The sequence below is a fragment of the Lupinus angustifolius genome, chromosome LG09, assembly GCF_001865875.1.
Source record: "Lupinus angustifolius cultivar Tanjil chromosome LG09, LupAngTanjil_v1.0, whole genome shotgun sequence".
Classification (NCBI taxonomy): Eukaryota; Viridiplantae; Streptophyta; class Magnoliopsida; order Fabales; family Fabaceae; genus Lupinus; species Lupinus angustifolius.
Window position 1 is genome coordinate 3,918,479 of NC_032017.1, and position 13,220 is coordinate 3,931,698.

General features: G+C 29.4%; 1 protein-coding gene across 1 annotated transcript; it reads left to right on the forward strand.

Annotated features, from left to right (window-relative positions):
• Positions 5,731-6,708, forward strand: LOC109356164. Its single transcript, XM_019599499.1, has 2 exons — positions 5,731-6,043; positions 6,248-6,708. Exons 1-2 carry the CDS (start codon positions 5,731-5,733, stop codon positions 6,706-6,708), a joined length of 774 nt encoding a protein of 257 aa, XP_019455044.1.

Sequence of the window (13,220 nt, forward strand, 5' to 3'; positions counted from 1 at the left end):
CGTAACAATGTTTGGGACTTGGTCCCTAAACCTAAAGATCATCCCGTGATTGGTACCAGATGGGTCTTTAGAAACAAACTTGATGAATCAGACATAATCATTCGAAATAAGGCACACTTGGTGGCCAAAGGCTACAACCTGGAGGAAGGTATCAACTATGACGAAACCTATGCCCCTGTAGCCAGATTAGAGGCCATCAGGATGCTTCTTTCCTTTGTAGTTCAAGTTATTTCAAATGGACGTAAAAAGCGCCTTCTTGAATGGTTACATTCAAGAAGAAGTTTATGTTGACCAACCGCCTGGACTAACTATATCATGTTATGTATGTGTAAAAAACAATGTTGAGAAAGTCGAGCAAGATGTTAAACCAATAGATGACCCATATTAAGTTTATCCGATTTAAACAGTTAAACCGTATGGTCTGACCGTATGATTTTATATATAATTAATAATTTTTAACAATATGAATGCACTGGTAACATATATGGTTGTAACCATGCGAATGCACGAGCAACATACATATTCTTAATCATAAATGCACATGCAATATGTGTTCTTAATCATGCGGCAAAAAATATCGTCCCGTGCAAATGCACGGGTAACAATATAATAAAAAAAACTTCTTCATGCCACATGTCACATCCTCCTCACATGTTTTCCTTTCATGCCACATGTCACATCCTCCTCACGTGTTTTCCCTTCTCACGCCACATGTCACATTCTCCTCACATGTTTTTAAAATATGCCACATGTCACATTCTCCTCACATTTTCCCATCTTAGAATGTTCTAAGTTATTAAAAAATAAAAATAAAACTCATTCATGTCACATGCTATTACTATGTACCTTCCCACACTATCCTTACTTTTTATATATTTTATATGTTAATAATTTAATAATAATTAGCGATTGGTCTATGTTGGCACCCCACCAAAATTGACTGTTTACCGTATCTATGTTTTGTTATGTTAAAATGTAATAGACATTGAACATTAGATGAGATTGAAATCATTTTTCACATTCAAACTATTTCTTTACACTAAGCTATGTATGTTATTTAACGTTTACTATTAATCTAAGAATAATTGCATTGTTACACCTCATCAAAGTTTTGTAACACTTTTCTAATTGAATTTTAATATTTCAGAAATTTTAATTTTTCTCTATTATAATTGAAAAATCAAATTCCAAATTGAAGTTTTTTATAACTTTTAAATATATTTTTAATAAAAAAACTCAAATTAGTATAATGATTTGATTTCCATTTTTTCATTAAAAAATTGTATTTAAAATTGAAAAAATCATTTCATTTTCTATAAATTTTAAAATATTTATTTTAATAAAAATAATATGGTATCATGTTTCAGACTTTCACTTTGTTATTTCCATTAGAAAATTCAAATTAAAAATTGTCATTTCTTTTTTCTTATGTGATTGAATATGCAAATACATAGGTAAGACGTGTATTCTTAATAATGTGAATGTATAAGTAACATGTGTGTTTTAACTATGCGAATGCATGAGTAACATGTGTTTTCTTAGTAATGCGATGTACAAGTAACATGTGTGTTTTTAGTCATGCGAATACACGGGTCACATGTGTGTTCTTAGCAATACGAATGCACAAGTAACATATGTTTCTTAACCATATAAATATACATGTAATATGTATTATTAATCTTGCAGTAAAGAAGTATTGCCCGTGCATCGCTGATGCACGGGTATCTTGCTAGTTTGGATATAAAAATTATGCCTTAAATTATTCAATTGTCTTTTAGTGATGTTTTGATTTTTTATAGTAGTATAGATAATTAAGATGAGCAATATAATTAAACTAATCAAAATATTACTGCAAAAGAAACGTGGGAATATAAACTAATTCAGAAAATAGACTTGGAAAACTAGTCAAATATTACTACTTCATTCGTAAAATAATTAAAGACCGTAAGTTCCACCTTCAATGGATGAATTATTGTTGGTATGGAACCTATGGTCTTAGACACCTCTAATCTACAATAGTATTATACGTTTCATAATAAATTTATATGTACATTATAAAAACCAATGATTTAGGTGTTGATCATCGGACCACACATTAATTCATCATTTAAAAATAATTTGATTTTATTAATTTTTATTAGATTCTATCTAGATTTTTAAGTGAATTAATCCATTTTGCTATCAATATATCCTCTATAATTAACTTGCATTGAAGATAAAAAATGAGTTAGTCGTAATAATGAAGGTTAATTTTATAAAAATACATTAATTTGACACATTTATTAAAACAAAACATATAAATTAACCTCCTTAATTCCCGTAAAACCATTCAAAAGAATCCTATAAAAAGGATATTAAATATCATCACTTAATTTTGATTAAAGAAACTTAATCATAAACCCAAAAACAAACTTCGTTAAATATTAGAAACTTAATTCCTTAACTAAATTTGTTTAAGTAAACTTAACCATTACCACATATAAATTTTTTGAAACATAGTGGTCCTTTATTATGATTTTTTTTTTTAAAAATTAGTCAAAAAATAAAAACAATAAATCTTCCGACATTTATATTTATTTTTCAGAATTATCATTTTAATTGTTGAATTTACTATGCTCCCTTTTCTAGAAAGATAATGATTTTATGAGATTTAAACATATGAATTTTAATTAAAAATAATTTATTAAATATGTGGTTGAAATTTTATAAAAATAATTAAAACAAAAGATTAAAAAACTCTTTATTGTATTGGTTAAAAATTTATTACTCCATTAATTGCATTTTTTTGGGTAATATTTAAGGTTATGAGCACAATTTCATATACATCGTTAAATAATGTAAAAGGGGTGAACAAGATAGATAACAAGTAATTGCATGAATGAAAAATAGAGTATAATTTTGCATTGTATTTTTAAAATATCAGAATATTTGGAAAAACTTGAAAAAAATGAAACACGTGGAAATAATATCAAAAACAAAACTTAAGTATAAATATTGAATTAAATTAATACTAGTATGTTGATGGGAACTCTCATTTCTGTGGACCCATATTTATATTATTGGAAATGAGACTTAGTGTATAGTCTTTATATACTATAAATTCATACAAAAGTAGCTTTCCAGAAAAAATAAGTCTGTAAGCTATATTGTGTTTTGACACATCTTTAAAGGTGTGATTTTCCTAATCTAAAAGGTTGGACCAATGATAAAATTACATGTGACAATCCCGAGGGAGTGACTAAGACATCAAGAGGTGGAGAGTCTTCAAAGTAGAGAGTGGCTCAACCATTTTTTGCTTTGTCCCACAATAGTAGCTTATCAGTTTTTAAGTGTTACAAAAAAAAAAAAAAAGTAAATTACATTGACACCCATTGGATTTTAGTGAAATTATACAAACTAACCTTCACTTTTCTAAACCTACACAAATCTCCCCAAAGTTTTGTATTTTCATTACACTGATCACCCCTGTATACGAAATAAATGTAATCTTTTAAACAAAAAATGTGATAAATGCAATTAAGTTAAACAAAACATGATATATTATGTAGACAATTCTAAATAATATACAAATCAATGTATCTTTATTATTTTTTGTTACAAAATGCATCAACAATTATAAAAAAATATTGTTTAAATCACTCTTATAATGTAGTGTAACGAACCAAAAATAATAAAGATACATTGATTTGTATATTATTTAGACTTGTATACACAATATATCATGTTTTGTTTAACTTAATTGCATTTATCACATTTTTTGTTCAAAAAATTACACTTATTTATTATACAGGGTTGATCAGTGTAATGAAAGTATAAAATTAGGGGAGGTTTGTGTAGGAGTAGAAAAGTGATGGGTGGTTTGTGTAATTTCACTAAAACTCAGGGAGTGTCTGTGTAATTTACTCAAAAAAAAATTTCTTCAGCCCTTTTATAACCATAATTTTACGTATTCTTTATGCATTCAATTATTGTAAAATTATTTGCAAAACATATATATTATAGTTTATGTATTAATGTGTGTTCTTTGTAACACTCAAAAGTTTTATTGCTTAATCAAATAAGATTGTTGTTATAATCTTACTAACGTATAACAACATATGTTACACTTTTGAATTGAAAGTTGGTTTTTTACTTCATACTTTATAAATTTAAAAGTTGTAAAAATATTGTCTTTCCATGTGTTATCAATGGATTCTCATGAAACAAAAAGGCGTTAGTTTAATGATCTAAGATTCTATTAGATCCTAAAAAAATAAAAAATTCAATGATTCAATTACTATGAATGACACTTGTTAGAGAGGTAGTCACACACTCGAAAAAAATTAGTTTTTTATTGGTAGGGTAAAAGGATATCACTACTAGTACCAAAATATTGATTCTCATGATAATTTGGCTTAAAGAATAATGGTATCTCCTTCATACAAAAACATCAGTTTTTTATTACTTCAAATCTTACTTTGATTTAAATATCACAATTTTGGAATATAAAAATTACGTCTATTCAATTACATATTTACCATTTAATCATGTTTTGACTTTATATAATAGTGTAAATAGTATAGATTTATGTATTTATAATGGAATTTTTTTACATTATTAACATATCATTTATGATTGTTCCATATTACTTTATTCAAAAGTTAATATCTATTAATTACAAATACACAGACTATTTTAATATAAAAGAGCATCATCTCTAGGTTAGACATACACACATCAAAAGCGCGCTTCAAACTGATTCAACAACTCTAAAAAAAACTATGGAGAAATCTTCTTTCATGCTAGCTTTCTTGGTTGCCCTTCTAGCTGTAAATGTTGTTCATGGTAAGGTCTCTCTCATTTCATGTAAAAGATGTATGCATTGATAGCTTAAGAATTTTTTACATTGTTACTGTATCATCTGCCACCCATTTTCAATCATCATTAACTCTTACATAAAAGTAATACAAATGATTGATCAATGATGTATACTGTATATAAATTTTTACATTGCTACTTCATAGATATTACACTTTTTCAAAAATTAGAAACTGAAATTAATTGTATGTAATTTTGTAGGCCGTCTTCATATTTCTGAAGAAATTTCTCCAGACCAAATTGTAGGTTGCAAAGTTGACAGTGATTGCAAAAACTTCAAGTGTAGATACGCTCCTTATCCTTGTCTTCATCTCCATAGCGAATGTTACGCTGGTCTGTGTTGGTGTACCTGTCGTAAGGGGCCACCAAAACCAAACGAGTCATTAAACTAACATGTAATTACTAATTACATCTATGTCAACCGAGTTTTCTTTGTCTACCTTTAATAATAATATTGGAATAATTTAGCTAAACTGTTTGTTTATTTGGTACGCCCATATACCATGGTCCACAATGAAAATATATTTTTTATAAAGCTGTGGGTGCAAGAGCACACCAAGATTCATTAAAACATAGGAAACAGTACAAGAGAACATCAAACGGAAAAACTATCTGCAGAAAAATTACAGACTAACAAGACACAATAAAAGGAGCACACCAAATCCTCCCTAAAACATTCTCCAGCAGCCCTAACACTAGAGAAACTGCCAGAAGCAGAGGCAAAAAAATAAAAGCTGGACCAATAATTAAGCAAAAGATGGGCTGGATAAGTTTTAAAAGACATATGAGAGAGAAAGTCTCTACTAGGTTTTAGTTCTTCCAAACTTCTTGGATCTGATCTTCCAATAATTGTGGAATCGACTAAGTTCAATCATGAATAATAAGCCTTTCATCCTGTGGAGTTTCCTTGATAATAATGTGTTTGTTTCACTTGCTCAATCCTTGAAATCTGCCCCGGTTAATAAATCATTTGCTCAAGCTTTGAAAAACTCGTGCAGCATTGTAGTTGTTCACCTTCATCAACCCTACATAAAGGGTGATGCTATTGCCATCAAGATTCCTGAAGAAGACTACAAAGCAGACATGCAAAGATGTAAAAACCATATTCATGGTAGACTTATCTTCTCCAAAGGGGATACCCCTATTAAATTTGCAAATCTAAAAGCTAAGCTTTCTACCATGTGGAGTATGATTGGAAAATAGAGTATGATATCCATTGGAAGAGGTTTCTACGAGTTTTCTTTCTCTTTGGTGGATGATATGAGAAGTGTATGCTTTATTGGTTTGTGGCCCCTAAATCCAGGCTTCCTTAGACTTTTCTTATGGTCTCCTGATTTTAATCCTAACTTGTAGAAGTAGTCTCACACACAATGTTGGGTCAAAATCCAAGGTATTCCACAAGAATATTGGAGCACAGGGATCATCTTTTCCATAGCTGGAGGTATAGGTACTCCAATCTCTCTTGATGATGCAACAAATAATAGAACTTTTGGACATTTTGCCAAAGTTCGAGTTGACATCAATTTGAAAGCTCAGCTTCCAGACCAAATATTGGTGGAAAGAGAGAGATTTGCTTTTTTTGTTAATTTGGAATATGAAAATCTCCTCGAGTTTTGTAATGGTTGTGAAGCAATAGGACATATGATTTCCAATTGTAGGAGAGAAAACGAGAGAGAGACTACTGAGGAAGTCCCTAAAGCCAAGAAACACAATCATGTTCACAAGGAGCCTTCTTTGGAAAAGCTAAATGACTTGGTTATAGACTTGGAGTTTGACAATAGGGACCTAAACCTAGACAACATGGAAAGGGTGATTCTGTCTCCAAACATTGCTCTTCTATTGTTGCTTTAGTGGAGGAGGAAATGGTAGACTCTAGAGTGGAAGACACTTTTTCTGAAGTTCCTACTCATAGAGTGGTGAACTCTGATCCAATTAACAGTATTATTCAACAAGATGAGGAAGTTGAAAATCAGACATTAATCAATGATATGAGAATAGTAGGAAGATTATGGGCTGAGGAGAATTCTGAGGAACCTTTACTGGAGGAAGGGTCTTTCACTTCAATTCTTTCTAAGGGAAGCATGAAATAACAAGGCAAGAAATCCAAAGTGCCATACCCAAAGCAATGGAGCTAAGAGCTCTTCATGATGCTTTGATGAGAGGAAATTGAAGGTTAATATGCATGTTCATAACATAAAATGCGGAAAAGTATGGATCTATTTGTGTTAAAATATGCATATACTATAATAGTTTAGACAAAACGGTTTGTAAAATTACCTCAGGAGACTGCGATGGCTTTCGAAAATTATCCTTCAATTGTATGAAGGTCCTACATGCGTATCACACCAAGACCAATCTTTGTTCTATCAACACTTGATTCGTGGAAAAAATCAACTCAAAACTACTAAATTTCCAACAACCCAAAAATGAGGATACAAACTTTTTCTTTGTGTGTGTTTTTTGAATCACACGTGAGGTTTGGTTTATATAAAACCAAAATCTCCCTCAATCCATTTAATGCCAATTAATCACTCATCAATTCAGCATAATTTTTTGGTTTTTGGTTTTCAAAATTGATTATCAGTTTTAAACATTTGAAATATTACAATTAAGTCACACTTAATTATATTAAAGATGATTGAATAATATTATTTGTATTTTCGGTGCTAGCAAAAAATACAATAATATTCCACTTAAAAGTAAATATACAAAATTAAACTATTTAATTTAATCAATAATATTTTCTTGTCCAACAAAAATCAGAACACTCGTTAGTGTGTGACCCCGTAGGTTCATTACTAAACCGGTAGTAAATTAACTCATTAATTTACTAATCCAAGGTTGACATCTAGCAACACTCCTTAACGACCGGATAGAAATGAAGTAATATCTTTTACTTTAAAACCATTAGAAGACTAATATAATATTTCCTTCCATCTTTACAACTCTGATGTTAACTCTAGAATATGGTATAATTGTCAAATTCTAATAAGTTAACTCGTAGTGAATGACTTAAGAAACTCATTTCTTCATTCATTCAATATAAAATATGATAATCTCAACATGAATTGCACCCAATAATCATTCAACTAATATCATAAGGCATTAGGTGTCCGATATCAAAATATAATAAATAACTTGTTAATTACCATGATAATCTCAAGTCTAAGGAATATATATATTTCTTCACAAGAATATCCTATTGACAATTCAAAGGTAATATATTAACCATTAGGAATTCTCCTTTGAGTCAGTTCAATGGTCATATCTCTATATGCACCATTTATATGTGTTATTTAATAAATGAGATATATTAATCATTATCTAATAAAGACCATTACACATATATTGATCTATCCGGATTAATAGTATCCTAAGCTCAATAATCCTATGATCAAGAACGATTTGGATTAAAATTATAAAAGATTTATTTCTCATTATTATAATCTCTATTATAATAATAAATCTCTAATTTTAATCAAGGATCTTTCATATTAATTATTTTGATAAATAATGAATACATATAACTTTATTATTATAAACATGACAAATTGGTTCTTGGGCATACATTATATCCCAACAGAAATAACTCAGTGTTTTAAATTGCGGTTATGGTTATGATTGCGGTCATTGCGGCCGTCGCGATGCGAATTGCGGCCTGATGCGGTTACAATGCAGCTTATTGTAGTCGCATCACTGTAATTCGGTATCACACCACAATTGCAGTGTCATGCGGTCACCGCAACTACAATATTGCGGTCGTATCACGTAATGTGGTCTACAATTTGATACACTCAGACCAGTCAATGCTAGATTCTCTACTTCCCACAAATCCATACTCTGCAAGAAAAGCTGGGGCTGAAATGCTTGTCATGGTATAGCTGTAGCTGCTTTACAAGCATCAAATGAGTGTTTCAAAGAAAGTCAACACCAACATCTCATGGTTCATCCTCACCTAGTACTTTGTTGAGGGATGCAACTGAAGTCATTCAGAACCTGAACCAAAAAAGTCCAGCATTAAACCAGTTGAGAAAGAAGCCAAATAGCATGGTTAGAATAAGCCACATCACAGAAAAGTCATAAAGATATGACAGATAAAGCATCCAGCAGAGAGTAACATGCACAAACAAACAATACAGTTTTAGATGTGATACAGTACAGACATTAGCTTCTACTGTTTCATCTATTTCACAAACAATCCAGTTTTAATTGTCTTCTAAAAAAATAATATTTCAATTACTTTTAAAAAATCTCTTTAAGATTTGATACGGTACGGACATTAGCTTCTGCTGCTTCACTTATCTTAAAAAACGATAAAATTCAAATTATGTTCTGACTAACCAATTTTTAAATTAGAACTACGGAGTCTTAATTTTCTTATTTCACCTAGGGGTACGTAGGAGCGAGATAAACTATTGCCAGACACAAATATAAAAAATAAAAATAATTTGTTTTAATAATAAATTTTTAGAAAAATATTTTTTAAGGGTATAAAAGTCAATATGATTAGCGAGAATATCGTTTTAATATGGGCGGTGTGGTGGTAATACTTTCCTCAGTCTGTAATCGACTCCCGAACTCAGAATCTTTGTTTAAAGACCATTTTTATCCTAATTGTGCTTACTAGAGAGTTTTCTATATTTTAACCACAAAAAATATAGTTACAACTCCAAATCAATGGGGAGAGGTAGAAATCAAGTTCGCATCTTCCTAAGCGCAGAGTCGTCTTCCAACCGAAAATCAGGTCGCAACAGCTTCCAACTCCTGAATTTGTCATTAAAGCCAAAAGCTTGGAGACAATCGAGCAAAAAGGTTCAATCCAATGTATCAAAAGCCTTTTTAATGTCCAACTTTAAAGTGAGATTCCCACCAAAAGTCTTATGGTCCAAAATGATAATTGCTTCGGAAGTCATACAAATGCAATCTTTGATTTGTCTATCTTTGATGAAACTTCTTTGCTAATGGGAGACGATTCTAGGGGCAACAAAAGCTAACCTCTCAGCCGGGATTTTCGTGATGATTTTGAACTTAAAAATACCTAAAGCAATGGGCCTAAAGTCCTCGATTTTATCGACACTAGAGAATGTAGGAATCAAAATAATATTGTTAGAGTTGACGTTTGGGAGGATTCATCCCTGAACTAAAAATTGAACCATTACCCTACAGATATCACATAAAGCTTTAAAGAAACAACCACTAAAGCCATCTGGACCCGGGGAGCCATCCCCATTTAGAGCAAAGACTCTCACCTTGATTTCCTCGCCATATGGGGTAGCAATAAGGGCAAAGTTATCCTATATAGTAACAAGGGTAGGGACTACCTTCGTTATGAGATTATTAGGAGTGGTAATGTTACCAGCAGCGTAAAGAGATGTAAAGTAATCCAGAACATGATTAGCAATGTCGTTTCGAGAATTAAGGATCAAATCCCCATGCTTAAGAATTGTGATAGATTTAGAGGCATGTCTAATCTTTGTTATTTTATGAAAGAAACTGGTATTTATATCCCCATTACAATGCCAATTTAACTTAGATTTTTCTTTATAGAACTCATTTTCAATCATCTATGCTTGCATCAACTCTTTTTGGGCTGAGGCCTCCTGCTCAAACAAGTCCTCCCCAAGATCAATATTCTGGATGAGATCCACAATAGAGGAAGCATTTTGAACCTGAGGTGAATATCCCAAAAAATAGTCTTATTCCAAACTTTGAGCTCCATTTTAAGGGCCTAAAGTTTGAAGGACAAGATGAACATTGAGCAACCGACCATGGATGTATTCCAAACCTCAGAAACCAGTCTCATGCAGGCAAGATGATTAATCCACATTTTATGGAATTTGAAAGTGGAAGGGTGAGAAGTTTGGGGGGTTTGAGAAGCGAGAAGCATGTGGAAATGATTCGAGCAACTCCTAGGAAGGGAAATGATTAATCCACCGTCTGAACCGTTATATCACTATATATCAATACTCTAATCAAATTGATGATTGGTACAGTATTAATAACACTAATAAAATCACTCATAAGATTCATATAAAAAGAACATAATGGTTATAAATTAAATATCATTACATGGGAAACATAATGCCTCAATTAAATTTATTAAAGAAGCTTAATTATTACCACACATAAAAAATCTGAAACATAGTGATGCTATTTTTATATGATTTCTTGAAATAAAGTTTTTAGTCAAAAGCTAACAACAATAAATTTTTCAACAATTATATTTATGTTCAGTAATTATCATTATAATTATTGGAAATGCTGATTATATATAGTAAATACTGATTGAGATTCTATAAAAATAATCAAAACAAAAATTTCAAATTAAACTTTCTATTGGCGTAACTAAAATTTTATTATTCCATTCCTTCCATTTTTTACTATATTTAAGAAATAACTAAATAATGCAAAAAGTAATAATATAACTATATAACCATATTTAAATTCAAGTACAAATCTAAACTAAAGTAAAATGGAAAATAAGGGATGAAAACGATGGATAATAAATCATTTCAAATGAAACATAGATTATAAATGTGTGTTGCCATTTTAAAATATCGAAATATTTGTGAAAAGTGGAAAACAACAAAAAAGTAAAACACGAGGAAAGAATATCACAAGCAAAAGTGAAGTATAAATATTTGAGTTAAATATCATATATATGCATTAAAATGTAAATTATTTTACATTATTAATACATCACTTATTATTGATAGGTATTATTACGTTATTTGAAAGTCATTAAATATCAATATAAAAACTACATTATATTATTTTTTTGTATTATCAATGGCATCTCCTCGTCTTTTTGGATAATGAATTAATTTCGTTTGAAATTTATGATTGTTCCTGCCAATAAGTATCACTCACATGAATCGGGCTTCATTATTACAGGAATACACAAACTACTTTATCTAAATTATTTGGGTATATATAGAACCTTTTCTACACACAGTATTTGGCGTTATTTTTCAGTAATAATATAAACTAATATTTAATTCCTATAAAAAAACTACTTAGAGATTGGTAACCAGATTATTTTATTATCATATTATTATAATATTAATAAATATATAAAAATGTAAGAGAATACTTTTAATAGTGCCAAAAAATATTAACTAATATCTCTAATTCACATAGGATTACTCAAAAGAGTAGTATAAAATGAACACCATGAGATTAAATTAAATACCATGTCCTCCATGCCAAACATAATTCCTCAACTAATTTTGATGAAAGATACTTATTTATTTCTATGAATAAAATGAAAAAATAATGGTTCTCCTTATATGATTTTCTATAAAAAAAAATATAGAATTTAGTCAATCTAATTAGTAGCTACAAATTTGTCAATAACTATATTTAACATGGAGAGATTCCTGATTAGGTATGAATACCTAATTTTGTTCAACCTATTTTTTAAATAAAAAATAACAAGAATATAAAGCTAAGAAATATATAAAAATCATTTTTATTAAAAAATTGAAGTTTGGGAAAATTGTTTACTCAAAAAATAAATTAATAATTGCAGTCTAAAAATAACTAAACTAGATCAAATCAAATAAATTTGATAACAATTTGATTTGATTGAATAAATTACTACGATAAAAAATTAAATCCTTACAGATTTGACTTCATAAAAAATTGGACAATGAATTAATAAATTAAAGTTCCAATACTAAAATAAACAAATCAAATAAATTTCTTATCAATTTCATTGAGTTACATATGTAAAATACACCAATATTTGCAATCAGAATTAGTAAAGAAATGATATTTCTTTTCATATTCCTCACTTATTTTTGTTTCCTTTTTAAAATAAAAATAAAAATGAGTTTAAGTGATTTATTAATGAAGATATTCTATTTCTATATAAAAATACACATGGCTCTCATTGAATGCTTTTGAAATAATTAATTATCTAATTATATTTTTATAATTAATTATTTTGTTTATCAATAAAGTGTTGATCTAATTGTGTAAGGATTAATAAAATGTTGGTGTATTGGTGAAGGCCCGTTAGATTTCATGGTGACCAAAAGGTTAAAAGTTCAATTTATGACAGCCACACTTATTATAAATGATATTCATGAATCTTAAAAGAGATTAATTCCTTACCATAAAGGTGAGAGATATTCTTGATAATACAAAAAAAAATTATTTCTTTTGTTTATGGCAATAGTTTTTGAAACTTATTCATTTTTATTCAATGCCATTCATATTCAATGCATATTGCAATCTTCTACTAATATAAAAGAGCATCTTCTCTAGGCTAGACATACACACATCAAAGGTGCATTGTTATTGTTTCAACAAATATAAAACAATTATGGCTAAGTTTGTTATCATGCTAGCTTTTTTTA